Raw genomic sequence first — 25,470 nt, forward strand, 5'->3', positions numbered from 1 at the left:
CTAGACAGTTTTTCCCCCAAAATCGACACTTTCTTCTTTATATCAAAAGAGAGGGAAACTGAAAGATTTTACTTTTCACAATGGAAAAAAAACTCTCTCTCTCGTTGCCGAACCCTAATTCCGCTGGCGATATTCTGTCTTTCTCTACTCTCTTGCTGTCATCTCTCACTGTCCTCGCTAGCTCTCCTCTATCGCTCTCTCTCTCTTTGTCGTTGCTCTCTCTCTACGTCGTCGATCTCTCTCTTCATCGTGTTCGTTTTCGTCTACATAAGTCTTCGTTTACGAGTTCCGGTATGGGTCGAACCTATATTTTCGAGTGTTCCGGCTGAATGAGGGTTTTTATCGATGGTTTACGGCTGATTGTCGACGTCGTTAATTTACATATGATGGCTGATTTATTAGATTTATTTGATTCGATGGCTGAGTTACTGTATGCTTTACGACTGATTTATTATTTAGCAATGCATCTGGGGCTGAGTTTGTTTTATGTTGCGGCTGAGTTTGTCTACGATTTATACGGCTGATTTATGATTTAATAATTTTATCAATGTTTTGATGACTGAGTTTGTTATATGTTTTTGCTAAGTTATTTTATGCTTTGGTGGTTGAGTTATGGTTACTAATGTAGTTAGAGCTGAGTTATCTTATGCTTTATGGCTGACTTATGTATTTGCGGCTGAGTTATTTTATGCCTTACGGCTGAATTATGTATTTGCGGCTGTGTTATTTTATGCTTTACGGCTGAGTTATGTTTTTGTGGCTGTGTTATTTTATGTTTTACGGCTGAGTTATGTATTTGTGGCTGAGTTATTTTATTCTTTGCGGCTGAATTTGTTATATATATGTTATGGCTGATTTATTTTATGCCTTACTGCTGAATTATATTTATCAGATGGCTAAGGTTATTTCTGAAAAACAAGCAAGGGATTACCCCTCAAGACTTTAAGTAGAAGGAGAGTCTCCTCTAGATGGTAAAAGCATTAACAACAATTTCAAGATAGGAGATTTCCCTGGGATTAGAGAATTAATAGGACATGATGTGTGGGATAAAACAAAGGAGACACCTATTGGAACTTGATAGTGTATTCATGTGGCCTGGTAAGATTGTACATTTTCCTACTATGTAACCAGTTAAGAATACATAAGAAGGAGATTTGGTTTCTCGTCGGTGGTCAACCTATCAGGTTTAGATTGAATGAATTTGCTCATATCACGGGGTTAAACACAGACCCAATGCCTACAGAAAAGTTTGAACTTGAAGCTGGCTACAAACCGTTCTTCAAACTTTTAAATGTGCCTGGTGGGGAAGGTCCAAAGTTAGATAAACTCAGAGCAGGATTAAAAGTGTGCCGGGAATGGAATCCTGACCAGCGTAAATGGATTAGGCTGTTTCTTCTTCAAGCCATTGGACTTTATGCCTTGCATCATAACTCTAGAATACCGTTTGAAAGTGCAAAAAGTGTTTTTGATGATGAAGCCATGAAGACTTATCCATGGGCACGGTCAGCATTTGAAGATCTTGTTGATTTTATAAAGATCTTAAGGCCTATAGGAAAGTCGTACACCATTAGTGGTTTTGTACTCGTGTTACAGGCTTGGGCGTATGATTCAGTCAAATGCTTTGGAGAGAGATTTGGGAATGTAGCCAATAATGGTGAGATACCATTGCTTCGATGGGGTGGAAACCGTACACGTTCAAAAATGGAATCGGCAATTGCTGAAGAGATCAGAGTGCTTGGTGAGGTAAGGTTTTGGTTGTGTTGTGATAATTACTGGCTGATTTATTTTTTTTAATGATGGCTGAGGTATGGTGTATTAGTGGTTGAGTTATTGTTTCGTATATGACTGAGTCCTGGTTTATGATGGCTGAAATATTAGTGGTTGAGTTATCGTTATGTATATGGCTGAGTCCTGTTCTGTGATGGATGATTTATTGTTTGTGGTGTTTGAGTTATTGTTTATGAATGGCTGAGTTATTGTTTGTGATGGTTGAGTTACTGTTTATTAATGGCTGAGTTATTATTCATGATGGCAGAGTTATTGTTTGTGATGGCTGAGTTATTGTTTGTGATAGTTGAGTTATGGTTAATAATGGCTGAGTTATTTTTAGTGATGGCTAAGTTATTATTAATAATCGCTGAGTTATTATTTGTGCTGGCTGAGTTATTGTTAATAATGGTTGATTTATTATGTGTAATAGCTGAGTTGTGGTTTGTGATGGTTGAGTTATTGTTTAGTAACTGTTGAGTTATGGTTTGTGATAGCTGAGTTAAAACTTACTGATGGGTTTCATAATCTCTTATGTTACAGCTGTGTGTGAGTAAAATGGTTATGAAGGATGATGTAAGCGAGCTATTTCATATGTGGCCATATCAAGAAAAAGACCCCGCAATGATCACTTGATCTAAGACATACATGAGGATAAATTTGTTAAAGGTTTTTGAGATGTTAAGAGGAGTGATAAGAAGAAAAAGCTAAATGCTAAAGCAGCTGTTGAGCCTGAATTTCCCGCAAAGAAGCAGAAACTCCATAAGGTGGAAGTGATCAACAGTCAGGGTGGTGAATCTGGTGAAGGAGCTGCACAGAAGAGGAAGAAGAAGAAGAACGAAATAAAGGTAAGTGATATGGTATATAGTGAGTTTATATTTTATGTAACCTTTTGTTAGCTTGTTTACGATGGTTTGTGTATTTGTTTCAATATGTTAGTGAGGAGGAAGATGCTGGGGAAGATGTGTCGGTTAGAACTCTCGTTGATATGGTGTCTAACTAAACTCAAGGTTTGATACCATTGATGCAAACATTAAAAAAGTGTCTGTGAATCTGGAGACAGCGATTAGAGATAGAGTAGAATTGATGATGGATGAAAGGTTTGGAGCAAGGATGACCAGCGTTGAAACCAGGCTTAGATTTTTTGAGAAGGAACTCAAACAGATGAAAGAGCACGTGCTTTACATGGGTGTTGGGCAAACTGACCAAAACATAAATGATGATTTTTCAAAATTATTGACCTGGTTCCACCAAAACTACGAACACCTAAATTTCCACCAAAAATGCAACAAAACTACTTTGTTACCATTCCTCCGGTAATGTTTGATTTATGTTAATTTATGGATGAATTGTCAGAGGTTCAATTATCATTATCTTATTTTTCTTCACTATGTTTGTAACGACCCGACCGCCACCTCTGAGTGGGCCCCATGTCCAATCCTAGTGCATGGGCCCACTTTCCTTAATGGGCCTCACGTCCTCTCACTAGGCCTGTGAGCCCATCTATATCCGACGGTCGGTTTGCTACGTTCGGGAGGTTTTAAAGACTTGTTACCGTCCCTACAAATCACCACATGATCTTTCACTGTGTTTTATCCTCACTTGCACAGTTCCGACAGTCACTTCCTGGAAGGTCACCCATCCTAAGACTACTCCAGCTCAAGGACGCTTAACTCTGGAGTTCTCTCAAGACCCTTGACCGAAAAGATAAGTGCACTTTAGTGACATAAGTGGTCAAATAAATTCTTTTAAACCACTAACCAAGTCGGGGTGTTATAATTCACCCCCACTAACAGATCGCAACGTCCTTGTTGCGCACCAGGACTGTCACCCCCTAATGACTCCACACTCGTGTGGGTTCGGCTCCGATACCACTTGTAACACCCCGACCGCCACCTCTTAGTGGGCCCCATGTCCAATTTTAGTCCATGGGCCCACCTTCCTTAATGGGCCTCATGTCCTCAAACTAAGCCCGTGAGCTCATCTATATCTGACGGTCGGTTTGCTACGTCCGGGAAGTTTTAAAGACTTGTTACCATCCTTACTAATCACCACATGATCTTTCCCTGTGTTTTGTCCTCACTCGCCCAGTTCCGACAGTCACTTCCCAGAAGGTCACCCATCCTAAAACTACTCCAGCTCAAGCACGCTTAACTTTGGAGTTCTCTCAAGACCCTTGACCAAAAATATAAGTGCACTTTGGTGACATAGTTGGCCAAATAAATTCTTTTGAACCTCTCTGAAAGCCGGGTTGTAACAATGTTAAATAGGTAAAGAGATCTTGCGATGTAGAGAAGGACAGTAGTTTGGTTGGGATCAATAAGAATATGAATAATGAGTTTGATAAGACCATTGCTGGTAAAGTTGGTCATCTTGATTTCATTGAGAAGTCTCCAGCTGCTCCGAAACCACGGCCTAACACGAGGAGAAATGCCAAAAAATTAGAGGCAAAGAAGGCCAAAGAATTAGAGGTAAAGAAGGCCAAAGAATTATAGGCAAAGAAGGCAAAAGGTATTCCGGTCGTAGATAATCAGCAAAAGAAAAGAAGTAGAAAGTCTACTACGGTGAAGCCATTGAAGTTTAAAATTTCTGGTTTGAAGCAGAAAGAAGCTAATGCAGTCTTGAATCTGGCTGAAGAAAAAGCCGATGCTGGTGCCGACGCTGGTGCCAACAAAACAGCTGACAGCGAGTGCAGTGTATGTGATATGATAGACCAATTTATGGCTGACAACGAAAGCCTTGAACCTGAATCTGATGATGATGAGGAGGAAAGAATTGTATTGATAGAATCAAAGCTTTAAGGTTGGAGAGTGTTAAACTATCCCCGAATGGGAGTGCATTGAATACACATCAAGATCATCCAGCAAGGGTTTTTTCTTATATTGGAGACAATGGACTGACGTGCTTGAGAAATAATTGTATACCTTCAGCTGGAATATATGATCCTCTGGCACCGGTTGATCCGGTCAAGTTGCAAAAACTTATAGAGTACATAAAGCCATTCGAGTATGACCCTTTAAACCTCTTTAAATTCGTAATTACAGCTTGTTAACACTATATGTCTATATTTACTTGTGTTTATATGTTATTTCCCATTACGCAGGACAACACCCTATATTTATTTCTATAGGGTTGTCATCACTAAAAGAAAACTGGCTAGCGAAGGACTACCAATTTGGGTGGCTGTACGATAATGTAAGTTTAACTTGATGACAGAGTTATTATTGTTTACGGCTGAGTTATGATACAGTACGACTTAGTTATTGTTGTCGTTGTCTGAGTTTTAGTACAAGAAGGATGAGTTATCGTTATTTCTTGTCTAACTTGTAGCACATTGAGGATGATTTATGATGTGTTATGTCTGAGTTATGCTATATTATGTCTGGGTTATTGCTGAGTTTTGGCTGAGTTATGCCATATTTCGGCTGAGTTATACTACATAACGGCTGAGTTTTTGTTTTTCTATTTTTTTTACAGCACATGTGTGCGTATATGAGACTCCTCAGGATAAGGTACATTCGAGATCTTTGCCCATTCCAGAACAAACGCATTGTGTTTATAGACCCGTGGTTCACCAGTCAGATGGTTTGTGAGTATGCTCAGTTCAAGATTAAACCGAAAAGGTTTAAATTCATCGGCAATGGCTATGAAGAGTTAGTTAACGATTTGCTTCCAAAAGATCAACCGACTAATATGAAGTGGATATAAGATGTGGATCACCTGTATATTACTCCACAAGTCGGAGGTGATCACTAGGTGGCGCTGCACATGGATCTGGTTAAGGGGCATATTGATTACTATGTTAGCATCGTGGGACAAGTAACCAAAGAAAGTGAGAGTCGAATACTGAATGCTTGTAGGCCGTTTATGCGGATGATTCCAGCAATGATGCACGATATAGTCCCTCAAAATGTACAGGTTGGTGACTGTGGCGTGTACACTTTAAATTTTATAGAATGTCTAGCGCTTGGTTTAACTTTCGATGGCATCTATAATCAAGATATCTAGGCTATATGTGTTAAAATGAGAGCAGAAATCTACGATGAGGCAGATCTAATGAGTCAGTTTACATAATGAATTATGTTGTCCTTTATTTTGTTTTTTGGTAGGAATTGTACTTGGATATGTAAAACATTTAGATTTTGAAAATCATCGTTTCTGGCTGATTTACAGTTAAGTTACGCCTGATATGCTAATATAAATTATGGTGTTATGTTACGGCTGATTTATAGTTAAGTTACGGCCGAGTTATGTACTTTTTTTTCTTTCCAATAACTTTGTTAAAACTCAAGATCACAATCATGGTTTACAGCAGTGATTAAGAATTGTGGACAAGAATGATATAAAGCAAACATTTGAGGACTAGTTGCTGCCTTTTTTGCAAGTATATCTGCACAAAGATTTTGGTCGCGAGGACGGTAGGTAAATTGGATAGAAGTAAAGTGTTGACACCATTGCCGTATTGACTCTAGGTAATGCCTTAGTCGAGGAGATGTTGCTTAACTATTGATAAGGTTGATCACTGTTGAATTATCACCTTCAAATACCACCGAACGATAACCAAGTGCCCAACTTAATTGTATTGCCCAGATTAATGCAATACATTCTGCTTCCTCGATTGTTGCTCTACCTTGATATTTACCCATTCCACCATCAAGGAAATTGCCAGTGGAGTTCCGTATTATCCAACCTAGTCCAGAGTCTCTAGCACTATCATAGTGTGAGGCATCATAGTTGCATTTGACCCATCCATGTATGGGGGTTTCCATTTAACACTCCTTGGTTGCGGTAGTTGGTTTACATCCCGTTGACCTGCAATTTGTTGTCCTTTTGGAGTCGCAACATTTTTCAGCCATTCTTATTTATCAGTGATAGCTTTTTTCGCTATGTCATTGGGAGTGATCAATCGACGGTTGAACACTAGGTCATTCCTGCTTTTCCAAAGTCACCACACTAAGCAGAACGGAGCATACCGGGGAAGCTTTGTGATGGCGAGATTATTATGGACGGCGAATAAATGTCTTAGCTTATCCTTAATGTTTGCTTGTGTATCGCCAAGTATGTGAGTAGGGATTCCAATCATTCTCTATATTGGTATCACATAAGGGCATGAAAAAAGTGTGTGATCACTTGTCTCCAAAGCCATACAGCAGCAAGAACAGTAGGGATTCACATTAATGTTTCGATGTGGTAAGTTCTCCGCCACACCCAATGCACGTGAGGCAATTCTCTAGAGAAAGTGCTTAAGTTTAGGCGGAATATGTGATTTCGAAATTTGAGCAGCAATATATGGGTTTGTTGCTAGCGATGCCCTTGGTGCATCCTCGCCTCTATCCATATTAAGCGCCTTCAAATAGCCTGATTTGACAACATACTTCCCATCTTTTTGTGTTACTCTAGATGTAGCTATCTGCCGTTTGGTTTTGTGGTAGGTAGATTTTGTAGATCAAGTGGTGGTCCATTGGATCGATATACCGTTGTATCTGAAGCTCATCCCATTATCGTGTTTGTGGATCAATTAGCAGTCTAACTGGTAGGTCAACGTCACATTCTTGTAACACACGAGGTGGTCTTGGTGGATTGGTTGGTAACCATGGATCAATTCCCATTTTCGTAGTGTTACCATCACCAATAATGTATTGTATTCCACTCCTTAGTAATTCACCCCCAAAACGGAGTGATTCCAACCATATGATGGCTTGTGCCCCCCAGATGCAGCAAAGAAAGTTGTATCTCAAAAATAGAGCTTTTAGCAGGCGGTAGACAAGGCTATCAAGCCTTTGTAATATTTTCCAGAATTAATTAGGTAAGAGTGCTTGGTTAAATAGGTGGAAATCCCTGAAACCGAGTCCTCATTCTTTTTTTGAGGTGAAAAGCATTTTCCATGAAACCCAAGAGAGCTTTCTTTTTTCTTGTGTTGATCCCCACCAAAAGCGTGCAATTATGTCTAGTTCATAACAAAGCTCTTTTGGTAGCTGGAAGCAGTTCATTGAATATACCGGCATAACATACGCCACTGACATAATTTGGATTTCCTTTCCTGTAGTTGATAAGAATCTGTTTTGCCACCCATCAGTCTTCTGTTGAACTTGAGTATGAATATATTGGAGAATCTCTTTTATCTTTTTGCGAATTGTTCAGGGACCCCAAGTATTTACCTCCTCCACCAACATTTGATATATGTTATGTATTCTTCATTCAGGGACCCCAAGTATTTACCTCCTCCACCAACATCTGCTCTCGAAGGTGATTGAAGATTTTTCAAAGTTGATAATCTGCCCTGACAATTTACCATAATCTTGGAATATTTGAAGAAGATTCATGCTATTGTGATGATTTGCTTTGAGAAAGAATAATGACTCATCTGCAAAGAGGAGATGTGAGATCCTTGGGCCACCATTGCTTATTTGGATTGCTTATATGCGTCATGTCTTAGTAGCTTGTGATAGCAGGGAGCTTAGTACATCAGCACATATGATAAAAAGAGACTGAGACAAGAGGTCACCTTGTCGTAGTCCTCTACTTGACTGGAAGCTACCATATGGACTCCCGTTTATTAAAATCAAGAATAAGACTGAGCGCACACATTCCTTTATCCACTATATCTATTTGGAATGGAATCCCTTTTTCATCAGTATGACTTCAAAAAAAAACTCCATTTAACTCGGTCATAGACCTTACTAATATCGGTTTTCACTACCATGTATGAGTTAGCACAGCGTTTTCTAACCTTAAGCGAGTGGAGCACTTCATGAGCAATTAAGACGTTATCCGTAATGAAACGACCAAGAATGAAAGCAGCTGTGTTTTTAGCAACAACATGAGGAAGTACTTTTTTCAGGCGCTTATTCAAAATTTTGGAGATAATCTTGTATGTGACGTTGCATAAGCTGATAGGGCATAAGAAGTTCTCCTCTGAAGAAGAATTTCTTGACCGCTACTTCAATGGCAGGCCCTATCAGTTCCCAATAGTGTTTGTAGAAAGCAGCATTAAAACCATCTAGGCCAGGGGCTTTTGTTGAGGCAATAGAGAATAGTGTTGTTATGATTTCATCACTTGTGACTTCAGAAATGAGGAGATCATTCATCTCATTAGAGACCATTGGGTGGATGTTTTGAAGAACCGTTGTTAAATCTGCTTGACCATCACTTGAGAACAATTTTCCGAAATAGCTAATCGATTATGTTGCCATGTCAGTGTTTCCCTGTATCATTGTTCCATGTTCATCGAGGATTGTTGTTAGTTTGTTTCTTGCTATGTGGTTCTTTGTTGAAGCATAAAAGAACCTGGTATTAAGATCTCCGTGATTATGCCATTGGTTTTGGCTTTCCAGATGTCAGTATTCTTCCTCCTCTCTATATGCCTTGGTCAGACTTCTTCAGAGTTGATGTATTTGTGTCAGTGATATCGACGTGTTTGTGTGTGCTGCATCAATTTCTTGCGTTAGCTCTTTAATGTGGGTTGCAGAGTTGGTAGTGTGTGTACGTTTCCAAGCAGATATGTCCTTCCGACATTTATGTATACACTCATAGAAGGATAACTCAAAGGATTCTGCCTCTTTCCAGCTTTGCTCAACCATTCCTTCAAACTTTGGGGTGTTACACAATCTTGTATCAAACTGAAATGGTTTAAGTCCTCTATATGTAGTACGTTTAATCTTGATAATGGTTTGTCAATGATCAGATTGTAAGATAGACAACTTTAGAAGCAGGATAGGTATCTTTCCATTGATCATTAGCCATTGCACGATCTAACCAACATTTAACTGTATGTGTTCTTCATTTCCCAGCCCAAGTCATATTATTAACCTTAAAAGGAAGATCTGAGACTTTGCAGACTTTAACCATATTCGTGAAATCTTTTAAAGTCCAGTTTTCTCTTGTAGGTCATCCCCATTTTTCATTGTTTTTTAGGATTTCATTAAAGTCCCCACACATCAGCCATGGACAATTTCTGCTTAGTGAGATTCTTTGTAAACGTTCCCAAAGATTATGGCATAGTTTGAGTATTGGGTGCCCATATATACATGAGAAATAGAAAGAAACTTCTTTATTATTGATTTTGCAGTCGATGATTCTTTCGTTTACATCATAGAAACAAACAGAAATAGTACCTAGGGCAATTTCTTGCATTTATCGTCTGATTCGGTCCGCCATTTGTAGTATGAACAAGGGAAAAGGGATAATTCCACTCTGATCAACTTAAGGAAGCCAGAGACCAATGCAAGGTTTATATAGGTTTCACTAAATGGCGGTTACAACATTGGTAACCAATTTACTGTTACCTAGCCCTGAAAAAACTACCGGTAACAGGCGATAACTACTCTCAGAAGAGAAGAGACACGAAGAGGGAACGAAAGGATACCGACAGTTTAACCATTTATTTAGATCAGCTGAGTTATGTACTTCACAAGGCTGACTTATGAGTAAATATTAAATTAATATTAATATGTTACAGCTAAGTTACGAAACACGATTGAGTTATGTACTTCACACGGCTGAGTTACGAAACAGTCTTTCTTTTCTTGGTCTTTCGTTCTCTCATATTCCTAATAACTTATCCAATTACAACGTTTCTCGATATAACAAAAGTGTTATTGAGAAAACGCGAACAAGAATTCTGTCTCTGCTCAAATTCACATGCATAATAAATTCATAAAATCATGTTTTCACACAATTTATTATTCAAAATAATTAAAACTATTGAATTCAAATTTTTGGATAAAAAAAAAATTTCAATAATTGACTATATGGCTGAGTTATTGACTACGACTGACTTATGAGATATTTGTATATTAACATTATCATAACTCAAAATTTAAATTTAGAATGAAAATATGGATATGATTATTATTATAACCAATAAAAAATAAAAATTATAGACAAAGAGTGATTTAATTACATTCTGATCAGAATGTGTAAAACAGTCAAAACCTGACATTTAGGGGTTAGAGTTAGGAGGGTTTAAGGTGTAGGGTTTAGATGAGTAATATTATGGGCATTTGATTAACAGTTTGGTTTTGGTGTTCTTGTGTTTGGTTTAGGGTGGTTTAGATATACTAATATTATAACCATTTGAATATTTTTGAAATTTTAGAAATTACATTTCGGTTCAATTATAAATTTACGGTTTTGGGTCGGTTGAATAAATATATAACCATAAATAACCTAAAATATATTGAACTTAAGTTGAATAACCTAATATAACCGAAAGGAAGGTAATATAACCAAAATTAACCAAAACTACATATACAAAAATATCAAAAGGGGAAAAAATAGTTTTTTGGTTCGGTTCGGTCGATAATTTAGTCATTCTAATTTGAGGTTTGGCTGAGTTATCGTTAATTACGGCTGATTTATAAGTAAATTCTAATAAAGTCATGGCTGAGATATAATAATAGATTGATAAAACAGCACTACATAGAAAGTTCATCCCAATTCCCAAAAAAAAAAACGGAACTTGACTACGCTCACCGATACTTGTTCAAGCTCTCAAACTTCTTCTCTAGCGTGTCATATTTCTTTTCTATATTCAATATCATTTTTTCTTGAATCTCATTGCGCTTCTTGGCTGCATATCCTATTCCTGCTTCATATCATTATTCTCCTCCTGTATATTGACAAACTCGTCACGCAATGCATCAGTCCACCACCTCCTGAAACCGCAATCTTGACCGGGACCCTTATAAATAGTACATAACTCATATTACACCCCAATTTGTATAAAAAAATCAAGAATCAGAACCAAAAAATAAGAGTCCAGAAATCTTTACTTCTGTGATTTCATACAGACAACTGAAATATAGTTCTCCACTTCTGCTAGGATCATTAGAAGTGTCAGGGAGAACCACCACACCACAATTACACCCGACCGGAACGCCCTTGTCGTGCCATCGGATTTTGCTATACCTCATTTTCATCTTTCTTTCTTTACAATCCAGCTCCAACAATTCTACAAACAAAATATTAAGATAATGCTTAAAGACTTCAGATGGTCCAGAGATCTACCTCAGTTAGTGCTTCAGAAGAAGTTTTCTCATCAACCCTGGAGTTGCTGCCGTAGAGATCTCTCTATGCCATCATCTTGACTCGATTACTAAAGCACTAAATCACTAAAATCATTTATACTAAAACAATAAATCGAACGACGTCGCTCAATAATATACGTGATGGCTGAGTTATTTTCTTCACACGACTGACTTATGAGTTAAGATTAAATTAACAATGGTGTTACGGCTGAGTTATGCAACGACAATATTAATTTATTATAAACCTTCTCGAGAATACAAAAAGTGTTGTTCGGGAGACACATATAATAATTATCTTACTTTGTTATTATCCGCACGCATAATAAATATTCTTGTAACGATTTATTATTAAAAAGAATTCAAAAATTTGAATTCAAATTTTTTTAAAATTAAAAAAAAAGTTCCCAACAATTGACTAATATGGCTGATTTATTGACTTAGACGGCTGACTTATGAGACATCTGTATATTAATATTCTTATGACTCAAAATTTAAATTTAGAATGGTAATATGTAAATTAACATTATTATAACTAATAAAAAGTAATAATTATAGATAAAGTGTGATTTAATTACATTCTGATCAGAATGTGTAAAACATTCTGACCTGACATTTAAGGGTTAGGTTTAGAAGTTTACTGTGTAGGGTTTAGATGAGCATTAATAACTTACACAAAATATATTGAAATTAAGTAAATTAAACTAATGTAACCGAAAGGAACCGGATATAACCGAAATTAACCAAAAATACAATTACAAAAAATCAAAAAAGGGGAAACATTAGTTTTCGGTTCGGTTCAGTTTGGTCGGTTATTTAGTCATTTTAATTTGAGGGTTGACTGATTTATCGTACATTACGACTGACTTATAAGTTAATTATGATATCACCATGGCTGAATTATCGTACATTATGGCTAGGTTATCATACATTATGGCTGAGTTATCGAGCATTATGGTTGATTTATCAAGCATTATGGCTGATTCTAAGTTAACAATGATTTGTAATTGATGAGTTATTGTACAATATGCCTGAGTTATAACTCTGTAATGGCTGAGATATCATAACAACGGCTGATTTATATTAATATGAAGTTAAAACAAAAAAGAAATAAACAAAAATTCATAGTTCATAGTTCATATAGAAGATGACACGACAGTTAAATGGAATTCACTTTTTAAAACCGAAGTCAGCTGGGCCAAATTCTTCAAATATATCAACCAAATCATTCCAAACTATGTTATTCAGCATCTCGGGCTTATCGCCACAACTCGCCCATATCCTCTTGAACGCACGCATCTGGGATCTGAATAATGTTCTAGCCACCAAATTAAACTGCGTCCAAACCGTTAAAGTATGCTTTGGATGCCACATGTATTTACGCTACAATTAAAGGAAAGAAATAATTAGACTAAAAAATAATATTAATATGGTGGTTTATTTTAGTGATCTTACCGCGAAGAGAAGAAACCATCGTTTCTTAAATTGGACGGGAATCAAGTGGTACGTCAGCTACTCATGGTGCCAGTTGTGTTGAAGTATTTCTCCAATCGCGACAGAGAGAACGTGAAGGAACTTAAACCACGTAACAGTGGTTTTGTCAACCCAGGAACCCACACTAGGGTTTAGAACCGGAATATTCTCCCGATTAGTAGCACAAATGATCACTTTGATATCTCTAAGAAATTGTCCAATGACGTGAGGAACAACTTCCATGATGATAGGAAGATGTAACAGATAAACATATATGTGATTTAGGAGAATATAAAGAGAAAATAATAGAAACGAAGAATAAGATGGAAGAGAGTCAAACCTATGAATTAGGAGGAAAAAAATAAGAAAACGAAAGGTCTCGTCGATTATTAGGTTAACTTTTGGTTTCTCGCTTATATATTGCTTGATGGCTGAGTTATAGTATTTAAGGGAAAACGAAAGGTCTCGTCGATTTAAATGACGGCTGAGTTATAATGCTTTGTGTTTGAGTTATAATGCTAGACGGTTAAGTTATTACACAAAATAAAACAAATGTATTACAACAAGACTGCATCAGACAAGTTTTCACATTGTGCCCAACTTGTTTACATCGAGAACATGTGTGTTGCTTCCTCGGGCGTGTATTTCCAATGGCAACTTTCAAAGATGATTTAATCCTAATCTTCTTGGGCCTTCCTGGCTGGTTTACAACAATCGGAGGCAAACATGGTTGATATGTTACAACTTTAAGAACAGGGACTTCCATATCTGGAGGCATGATTGAATCAGCATATCCGTTAACTAAATAGACTCTCCTAAATTTATAATCGCACAGGGATATACAAGACACATCCATATGCTCTATAGCTGCAATTGCATGGACGCATGGTATTTTCTCGTGGTCAAAACGATGGCATGTGCATCTTTTTAGATCCAAATTTACAACATGTAAAGATGTTCTATATGTCACCTGCACACATACAGCACAATCGTTTGTACCTCCATAAGTCTTGTTGCGGTGAAACAGGCCTATTAGGGAGAACAAAAAAAACGATAAGGTTAAGGTTGAGTTATCAAATCAGTTAAGGATGAGTTATGAATTGACGACTGACTCATGAAACAAATACCTGTAACAGTTTCTCAACACCTCGAGTGAGCGTTGTTAGATGCGACTTCGCATCCTCTCTCCGTTCAGAAAACCATCTGGTCATCATATTACGTATCGATTCTAGCAGTCAAACTACGGGAAGACTTCTAGCATTTGACAATGCTTTGTTCATTGATTATGCAATATTTGTAGTCATTAAATTGTACCTTTCACCCGGGAAAAGAATGCGCGCCCACATTCGCACATCAAATCTTTGGAGGTATCCATGTAGTTTGGGATGAAGCGCTACAATCTTATCTAAAGCCTCATTAAAATCAGCCAGCCTAAAACATCTTGCCGCTTTTTTGACCAGAGGGAACATATGTTTTCCTTTGAACTTCACCAAAATGTTCTTATACCAATGGTAAGTGCAATTTCCAAGGGAAGCTAACGTACACACTTCACCAATCGCTTTCCCTATTAACTTATGTTTGTCGGAGATTATCGCAAGATCCTTATCGTCCGGAATGGCAACTTTGAGTTGTGTGAAAAACCAACGCCAAGACTCATCATTTTCAGTGTCAACAACACCGAACGCTATTGGAAAATTTTGAAAGTTACCATCCTGAGCTAGGGCTGTTAGAAGTGTCTCTTTGTAACTACCATGGAGAAACGTACCATCGACAACAACAACTTTACGCATGAAAGCATACCCAGCAACAAATGCACCAAAAGCAATAAAAACATATTTGAATCTTCCTTCATCATCTATTTTGGAGACGTGTGACTGTAACCGGATTTGTCGTTCTTAACATTTACATGTAAGGAGGCAATTCACTAAAACTACTCTCAGGAGTTCCCTGATCGATCTGCCTCGCAAACAACATCATCCGATATGACTTCCAATATTCCATCTGTTTGACGCCAACATATTGATAAATCAACCATAATATATAAATAATTCAGCCAATACATACCTATAAGTCAGCCGTAAAGAATCAATAAATCAGCCAAGACATTCATATAAGTCAGCCGTAAATAATCAATAAGTCAGCCAACATGTATTAATAAATCAGCCAAAATGTATATAACACAGCCGTAATGTAAAGATAAGTCAACCAGTATGTATTTATAATCCAACCATAACGTAATGATAAGTCAACTGCAACATAGTAATTACCTTTATACTAAATTTTTTATTGAAAATTATTCAAACACTTTTAGGTTTAACTTCCGAACCAAGATCACCAAGAAAGTCTCTGTAAAGAACTACCAAAACATCATTTGTTGCTTGTCGGGATCGATTAGAACGTTCCGTCACAGAACATGTGTGTTCCAAATCGTATATACGAACATATAAATCTGGCTCATCCCTTGTTTAGATGCACAAACTCTCCAATGACATCCATCAACGCAGCACTACATAATCATTGTAGTGGAATTTGATACTAGTATATTAAAATCAAATCCATCCCTAACCGAAATAAGTTTCACGTGTTTCTCAAACTCGTCTTTGCTCATGTATCGTTGTCCTACAACAATTTTATCGTTGACAACTGTAACCCTAAAGCTTCCGGGTTTGCAGTCGATCCGGCCATTTAAATTTTATGAGCTCTCTTCTTAGGAGGCTCACCGTATACAGAAAAGTTATCATCATCAGATGAGCACCATCGGAGTCTTCGAAAACATCAAATCAGCTTGAAAAATTTATCGTCTTCTTCTTTGTCATCAGCTTTTTCGACATCTTCTTCTTCTTCGTTTTCTTTGTCTTGGATCTTAATATAATCATAAAAAGTGCCTTCAAATCCCCCACTGTCCACTTCGTATGTAGATTCTACTTTTGAGTCAGAACTGCTTGGCTGTTTCATCTTTCCTCTCGCTCCACTAATTTTGGTAGACTCTTTCGCCGAAAACTCCACATAGAGACATAGTAGATCGATTTTCCATATTCCCAAAAAACTTTCCAACTCGCGATCATTGGAGACATAACCAGGTGGAGTATCATGCGACATATGTTTCAGTGCCTTGTTTGAGAACATGTAGCTCAGCTCTAGCTGATGGCTAAACTCGTTCAATCCGTAGTCATCGAGAACAAGCTTCACAATCTTGTCGTGTGTTGTTTCTGCATCTATCTGCACAATTCTAGACCCTCTATCGTCGGTGTTAAGTATATATTTGTGTTTCTTTAACCAATTATCGGAAACGACAATTACCGGAACTTGATCCATGAAAGAAAACGAAGAAGAATATTTTAACAAGAATGAGTGTAATTCAGAAGTGGAGAACAAGGAGAAATACAAGGGGAAAAACAAGGTGAAGAACAAGGTGAAGAATAACACTTTTAAACCAGTTGAAAACAAGAGTCGAAGGAAAGACGTTTCGTATTTTCGAAGAAGATGATGATATGGAATGATGACATGGGTGATGCGTCCGAAGTGGCAAGTCAGCCACCAAACGAACATGTAAATCAGCCATCAAACAAAATTATAGCTCAGCTGCAACATGAATACTATTGAAATAATTAAAAAGCAAAAAATGGCTGCCAAATTCAGCCGCTTAATATCATAACTTAACTGAAAATTTGTAACCCAGTAGTATCCTTTAAGTAGTCATCTATAACTGAATGATGTTCAAGTAATTAATCTTTCGCTACTAAGTCAGCCGTAAAATGGTCGAGTTTTCCGATAAATCAGCTCATTACAGCTGAGTTATAATACTTAGCCATAACTACATCTCATAAGTCAGTCGTTGTTCATAACTCAGCCAGATTCAGAAAGTTAATTCAGCCGTGTCGTAGTGATAACTGAGCCAAAATTTTGACAACTCAACTTAGCCATAACCACATCTTATAAGGACAGCTGAGTTATGCACTAATACAGCCAGATTTCATTAAGTCAGCCGTAACTCTTGGCTGAGCTATGCCTCGTAAGTCAGCCGTCCACCTATAACTCAGCCATTTTCCATAAATTAGCCGCAACATACAATAACTCAGCCGTCGTTACCATGGTAACGCGTTGCGGCTGAGTTATTTAGTACACGTCAACGATTTCTGACGTGGCAATGACATTCTTTGTAGTTATGTTTTTTCCTGTAACATCAAACAAGGGCACGTTGAGAATATAAAAAATAGCCGAAATATCATAGTAATAAAAAAAAGTTTTGTATGATTCTGGTAATATTACCTAAAATATATGACATCTGAGTAAATCTCTGATATTAGAATCCTTGTTTGACCTTATTCTAATGTGAAAGTTTTTATTATATATTTCAGTGACTTAGAGCATGATTACCGGTAGTTCTCTTAGCAGTACTCTTAATTAAAAATTAAAAAATTATAATAAAGGAAGGTAAAAAGTGAGCAACGCTTCTTCATATAGAATTGAATGAACCGATTCTTTTGACAACCACTACATGTGGCGGTTTTTAATAGGCTGTTTTTTTCCAAATTTAATATTTAAATAAATAATAATATTTTAAAAAAAGTAATTAAAATATATTATTTGGAGAAATGAGAAGCGTTGCTGGGATAAAGATGTGAGAGCGTTTGCACTGAGAACGATTTCTGTTGGTTTCTGGTTCGAAGCATTATTAATCTCGATCCGACGATTCGGACCGACAGCAATCGATCTCCGATTGTGATACGAGCATGGATGGTTTATCTGATGGACTTACGGGGGCGGCGAGGTGCACCGGCAATGTTAGTTATCATTATTCAGTCGTGATGGGGATTGTCTAGGTTCATGTGGAAAGAATCTGAGGTTTAGGTTTGGTTTCGATGAAGCTAAGATTAACAGTTTTGTGATATTTGAGTTTTTTTGTTTGTTTGTTTCCTTTAGATTTAATGGCTGCAATTTATATATTGAATCGATTATGCACTCTGATGATTTTGATTTTTGTTTGTGATGAGATCGTTCGTTGTTTAGACTTGGTAATACAGATTTGATTGGTCTTTGTATTTTAGAAATCTCTCTAAACCTAAGGTTTTTTCTTTTATTTTCTGCTAGGTCTTATATTGTTCATGCTGTTGGGTTATTTCAAAACTTTATACTTCATCTCTTTGTATAAAATCTGCTTGATGAGCACTGTATTTAGCATTCCCAATTCAAGCTAATCAGAAAGATTGTAGAGATGAGATTGACGAGAAACACCTATTAGATGTAGTGTTATATAGCAACATATAGGTAAAGGGGATGTATTTGTGCAATGCCACTTTACTGATTTGCTTTCTTTGTCTGATTACTCTTAGACTTCCACTTATCTGCTTTGTGAGAGCTTGTTTATAAACACTTATAATATTTCTTGTTTGTGCAGTGTTTGACGGTTTGGAATTTCCAACATGGATCGGTTTGTGATACTCAGAATCATTTCCTCCAAAATAGAAGCTTCCAGCTTTTGGAGTAGTTGGTTCCAAGCTCTCTGAGAAAGTTTGAATCATGCCAAGGACCTCAGATTTGAAGTTCACCATCCCTCCTGATGCTAGTGATTTCGGTTCATGGAGGAATCTTCCCAACACGGATATTGAGCTTGAGAGACCGCCTCATGTTACAAAACCTGCACCAAATAACGCCAAGAAGATTCTCAATGGCTTGGGCTTACATTTGACAAGTAATGTGTCTTTCAATAGCAATGGGGACTCTTCCGATCAACCTCATGTCAAGACTGTTTCCTCTCTGGAGATCTCAGAGTGTAAAACTTAAATATAAAGCATTTGGACAAGTCAAAGCAGATGCTATAGTGACCAGACAAATGGCTTCATCCACACAAATCTTTTCATGAAGCGAAGGAATTGGCTTACTTCTTTTTTTGCTTTCATTATTAATTTTGTTACATGAGAGATCAAACAAACAAAAATATACGAGAGAAAAACAAATAAGCTAAACAAATGGCGTTTACTTCGAAACCTCTACTACTTAATCTCACTTCTAAGAACTTGTACAACACCTGTTTTATTTCTTCTTGTTGTCCTTCAGTATTAAGCTTCCTGTGTGAATTTTCCATGTGATTTTCCAATTTCTGTCATAATCTCCAATTATGTAGATTATGATATAAATTGTAATATTACCAAATAGCAAAAGAAAAAAACTGTGCAAAAGTTAAAATTTGGTAAAATCTGTTTAATATTCCCGAATTCTGTAAAATATTTTTCTATCCTTTTTAAATGTAATATAAGTAATGAATATAACTTATTTCTCATTTTATAATTATTTAAATGTGTAGATTATTAAACAATAATTTAAAAAAAATTATTTGTATGATTGAGAAACCTTTGAAGGTTTCTCTAGTGGAAATATGAATTTTGATAAGTACTTAGTGAATTGCTTTGATTAGATTAATAATCATTATATGATTAATTTATTTGTGAGCAACCCATATAGGTTACTCCACTCTCCATGGACTTACAGGACTCAAAGATGTGAATTTGGATATATCTAGAAATTCGGATCAAACATAGTAACATAGTTATCTTGTTTTTTTTTTAAGGTAATATATTAAAATACCAGTTTTTTTAATTAAAAATAATTAAAAAAGAAAACCTTATTAGAGAAGGGAGTTTTGAGATTTTCTGAATAAATTTAGGGACTTTCCAGATGATTGCTCCTCACGAAGAATAGGATTTATAAAATGACATACATCAATAAACATAATTTATATGATCAACGTTATAACCATCAATTTAGTCACTAATTTGTGTATTGCGCAACAAAATTCTGTAAAGTTTAGAAAGTTAACATATAATGTGTGGACAAAGTCTTATCAGTATTCTTATATAATATATAATATGGATGATTGGCCGTTAGTACACTTTCATAGAGTGTTAAAGTACATCTACATTTCATTGAACTGTGAGTTTGAATAAGAAAAAAAGTGGTTTTGCGTTGATATGTTTTTTGAATTAATAAGAGAAATGATATGGATAGAGTGTTTTTTCTGCTCTTCTTGTTGTTTGGATCTTTGACGTCCAACCAGTATCACCAAACACTCCACTTCTTGCAAATAAATACACGCTTAAATGGCCAATTATGAGTTTTTGCATTCATTATAGTTAAAACCTCCACTGCTTGCATTCTAGTACTATAACTAGTAACCTTTTTACTTAAACAAATTTTGAGTTGTTCTAAAAAGTTTTAGATTTTTTTTTTTTTTTTTTTGGTCTTCATACACTAGCGTTTTATGTTTCCTTTTTTACACTAAAATTGTTTCTCTTATAAATACTATGTGTATTTTGTTTTTCGGAGTAAGCATAGAAAACAGCTAAAGAGAGAATGATAAAGAGGAAGAGAAGATAACTTTTAATACCTCTAAACAGTTGATTATAGTAAAAAAATATGCAGTAGGTCCTTGGAGAGAACAAAATATTCTTTTACGGTGAACCATGTGTTTTTTTCTTGCCCTTTAAAATTAGAATTATAACAATTTGTGAATGTCTATTTACTTATGTTTCTAAATATAGATAAGGTTATAACCAAAAACAAAATAAAAAGTGAGACAACAAATCTTAAATGATTTGTTATTACTAGAAAGTACAAATTTTGGGACAAATCTAGTAGATTAGAGTACAACCATGTGAATCTTGATATCCGATTTCTATCATTGGAATTTCAAATATATAGTTTCTGTAACTGATTAAATTAACTAGATGTTTGTTTGTTATTTTCTAAAACATGTGATCTTAGTTGGCTTCAACTGTGAGCATCCCACATCTATTTAAATTCTCATCTTCCAGTAGATTTCGTAACTCACAATAAACTTAGTTTGTTTTTTCTGCTAATAACACTCTTTTCTACTTACCAATTCTTTTTCACTGTAAGTTTTACAATCACGGTGGACACAATGAGTTCCTCAGGAGAAGAACGAGGTGTTGTTGTTGCGGAGCCCGAGCCGCCAAGAGGGAATAGAAGCCGATTTGCTTTTGCTTGTGCAATCTTAGCATCAATGACGTCTATCATCCTTGGCTATGGTTCGTATATGTTATGAATTATTATCATTCACTAACGGCCCATATCAAGGTTGGTTGGTTTGATTTACGGTTTAGATAATTATCCTTACATTTTATAGATGTTGCAGATATAGGAGTGATGAGTGGAGCTGCAATTTTTATAAAAGATGATTTGAAACTGTCGGACATACAACTCGAGATTCTTATGGGGATTCTAAATATCTACTCTCTAATCGGTTCAGGCGCGGCCGGTAAAACTTCAGATTGGATTGGAAGACGATATACCATAGTGTTGGCAGGAGCTTTCTTCTTTTGCGGTGCTCTTCTCATGGGTTTTGCCACAAACTATCCTTTCATTATGGTTGGTCGTTTTGTAGCTGGTATCGGTGTCGGTTATGCTATGATGATTGCGCCTGTTTACACCGCTGAAGTCGCTCCTGCCTCTTCACGTGGTTTCCTTAGCTCTTTCCCTGAGGTACAATATATTCGACCTTTCTAATTATATGAAATATATATATATATATATAAAAGAATTGTGCATGGAGGTTGATAATAACTTTTTTTTTTATGCACTGAAATAAATATATATATATATATATATATATATATATATATATAAGAATTGTGCATGGAGGTTGATAATAACTTTTTTAAATGCAGATATTTATCAACATTGGTATACTTTTAGGGTATGTGTCCAACTACTTCTTCTCTAAGCTTCCCGAGCATCTCGGCTGGAGGTTCATGTTAGGGGTTGGAGCGGTTCCCTCGGTACTCCTAGCTATTGGAGTGTTAGCAATGCCGGAGTCTCCACGGTGGCTAATCCTCCAAGGTCGCATTGGAGATGCTTTTAAAGTTCTTGACAAAACCTCAAACACTAAAGAAGAAGCCATCTCTAGGCTCAATGACATCAAACGTGCGGCTGGAATCCCTGATGATATGACAGACGATGTTATAGTCTTGCCGAACAACAAGACTGCTGGTGAAGGCGTGTGGAAAGACCTTCTTGTGCGACCAACCCCGTCTGTTCGACACATCCTCATAGCATGCCTTGGTATCCACTTCGCCCAGCAAGCCTCTGGAATCGATGCAGTCGTGCTTTACTCTCCGACCATTTTCTCAAAGGCTGGACTGAGATCCAAGAATGATCAGCTCTTGGCTACAGTGGCTGTCGGAGTTGTCAAGACCGTCTTCATCGTGGTGGGAACTTGTGTGGTTGATCGGTTTGGACGTCGTGCCTTGTTGCTTACTAGTATGGGCGGAATGTTTATTTCCTTGACCGCACTTGGAACTAGTCTCACAGTAATCGACAGGAACCCCGGACAAACTCTTAAATGGGCTATCGGTCTTAGTGTTACGACGGTGATGTCTTTTGTGGCAACATTCTCAATAGGTGCAGGTCCCGTGACGTGGGTTTACTGCTCAGAGATATTCCCCGTGAGGTTAAGAGCTCAAGGTGCAAGTTTGGGAGTGATGTTGAATAGACTTATGAGTGGTATTATCGCAATGACATTCCTGTCCCTTGCTAAGGGTCTCACCATCGGTGGTGCATTCCTTCTTTTCGCCGGAGTTGCGGCCGCCGCATGGGTCTTCTTCTTCACTTTCCTTCCGGAGACACGTGGTGTGGCTTTAGAAGAAATGGAGAGTCTCTTTGGGAGCTACCGCGCAAACAAAAAGAACAATGTTGTGAGTAAAGGTAAAGAAGTTGTTGATGAACAATGAGAGTGAGACAAAATTTGTTTCCATAAGATTCTCGTAACCGAGTCTTCATGGGGTAATAGACAATTTGACTTGCCATGTTTAATCGATCGATCATATTGTATATAGCTTTAATAAGTCCTTTTCTTTTTTTTTTGCAAAAAAGAGTAAGAAATTCTTCATCTGTAATTTCTATAAATATTAATGCTATATAGGTTTGAATTACTTTCTTTGGACGATTTATTAAAGTACGTTTTAGTTATTTGCAAGTTTATAACTCAAAAGTTTGTTTGTTGTTTTTTTATAATAATCTTTTTAAAAAATTTAATTAGTTAATATAAAATTAACGTTTTTCTAAATTTTTTTAATAATAACTAGATATTCACCCACTGTACACCACGGAACTATATTTATTAATAAAAAATAGTTCATGTAATTTTTTTAATAGATTAATTGTATACATCACTATAGTTTTTTACCTTTTAAATGTACAACCTTACAATTATATATCTATTAGGTAGTGTAAAAATTGGTTTGTTTAAAGTTTATTGTTTTTTACTATAGGAACTATATCATATAATTCATTAAGTAGTGATTTATTGAAGGAAAAGACCGCTTGTTTCTTTTTTAATTATCGATTTAAAGATAGTAGTCTAGTTATTAGATTGTAATATTCTAAAATATATGTACTATAATATATGTATTGTAGTTTTGTATGTTTTTTTTTTAACATCTGATTCATTCATTCATCTGAAATCTAGTTGATATTATTCCCCAATGAAATCTTGGGGAATAAGTTATGCGTGTATATAATTCGTCATTGAAATATTTGGTTATTAATTTGGAGCCAATATTTGTGTATATAATTTGATAGTAATGGGAAAATAGTTATTTGAACAAAAACAACAAATTCAATATCACTAATAACTTACATATATACATATTATATATATCGTGATTGGTTTTTATTTTGTGAAATCGTAATTTATTTTTGTATAAAAGTATTTATTTTTTGGTTTTGCCTATACCGCTCTAGTTTCAAAAAAATAATTCAATCATCTTCTTTAGTCCTGGGATTTCGGTTTGTTCGGTTAATTCGGTTTTCTTGATTTCTGAAAATGTTGCCGAACTAAACCGAAAAAAAAATCGGTTGGGTTCGATTCGGTTCTCGGTTATTTTGGTTTTTAGATTAAAAACCGAAAATAACCGAAATTTTGAGATTTCTATTTTCAGAGTAAATTAAATGGGCCAAAAACAAATCCATAGCCATATATATAAAACTTAAAAACCAATGGGCTACCAAATCAACCGTAAGCCCACTAACTCAATAACTAAATCTAATTATAATTGTGTGATAACAAAATAAAGTAATAAACTTACAGCCGTTCAACAACTAATATTTCCCAAAGATGAATCTCGCTATTCCAACTCACGACATAACGTCAATTTCGACCATTTCGTTTCTTCTACATGAAGAAGAAGAATACACGAAGTGACGAAGAGGAAGAAGAAGCACTGACGGCGAGTGAAGACACGAAATAAAGGAAGATATTATTAGGGTTTATAATATTTCGGTTAACCGATCGGTTCGCTCGAACCGAACCGAATTAACCGATAATCGAATTCCAATTATAGATGCTGCCGATCGGTTCTGTCCTTATAACCGAAACCGAACCGAACCCTCAAAATTTCGGTTCGGTTCGGTTCGGTATAGGCGGTATAGTCAAAACCACTCCCCTTCCTTCTCCACGCCACATCATCACCACTCCCCTTCCTTCCCATTCCCAAGTTCAAATCCTCACCTCCCTAACATCTATAGATCCTCAAATCTCTCTTCTCTTCTCTTCTCTAGGGCAGTAAAACGGCTGGGAAAAGGAACCCCTCAACCGAACAAGGCATCTTTCCTTTTATAAAGAACTTAAGAATTTCTCCAAAACCACTAAACTAGACAAAAACCGGAGAACGGATCAAACCGACAACCTTAAAACAATATGGTGTTGAGCGACACCCCTTGGTGTCGGTCGACACCCCTTGGTGTCGGTCAACACTCTTTGGTGTCGGTCGACACCAACCACCGAAACTGGAACTAAGTTCACGGACAATACAATATGCTAGGAATCACGTATTATTACATTGATTAGAGAGATTTTTTTTCAAGTTTAGGAAATGTTATATTTATTTAATTAATTATAAAATTAGTATTTATTGTAAATAGTAGTAGTTCCAATTTTTTTGGAAAGTTGCGATTATGGGGAATAATTGTTTACAAAAATGAGAAACTTTATCATTTAATAAATTGTAAATTATGAATTAAAAATAGTTAATGTCAATGGCACAATTGTAAATAGGTTCCAAAACTATGTTTTGTTTGCTAAATGTCGCATATATAGCTTTTTTTATAATTATCTTTTTACATTGTAAAAACCAAATATAAACAAACAAAAAAATACTATCATATGGCATTATCTCTAAGTGATAAAACT

The 25,470-nt window shown here is 36.2% G+C and overlaps 1 protein-coding gene and 1 long non-coding RNA gene across 2 annotated transcripts; both read left to right on the top strand.

The window, feature by feature from the left end:
- Positions 1-17,854: 17,854 nt before the first annotated feature.
- LOC147920774 (uncharacterized) lies at positions 17,855-19,252 on the top strand. The gene is made up of 2 exons (XR_015590563.1): positions 17,855-18,116; positions 18,664-19,252. It is a non-coding gene; the product is annotated as an uncharacterized LOC147920774 (long non-coding RNA).
- Positions 19,253-21,090: 1,838 nt separating this feature from the next.
- On the top strand, positions 21,091-23,240 carry LOC104774423 (putative polyol transporter 2). The gene is made up of 3 exons (XM_087501535.1): positions 21,091-21,310; positions 21,418-21,764; positions 21,950-23,240. Exons 1-3 carry the CDS (start codon positions 21,184-21,186, stop codon positions 23,009-23,011), a joined length of 1,536 nt encoding a protein of 511 aa, XP_087357661.1. The 5' UTR covers positions 21,091-21,183; the 3' UTR covers positions 23,012-23,240.
- The last annotated feature ends 2,230 nt before the right edge of the window (positions 23,241-25,470 follow it).

The sequence above is a fragment of the Camelina sativa genome, chromosome 19 (assembly GCF_030686135.1).
Source record: "Camelina sativa cultivar CO46 ecotype springtype chromosome 19, ASM3068613v1".
In the NCBI taxonomy this organism is placed as follows: domain Eukaryota; kingdom Viridiplantae; phylum Streptophyta; class Magnoliopsida; order Brassicales; family Brassicaceae; genus Camelina; species Camelina sativa.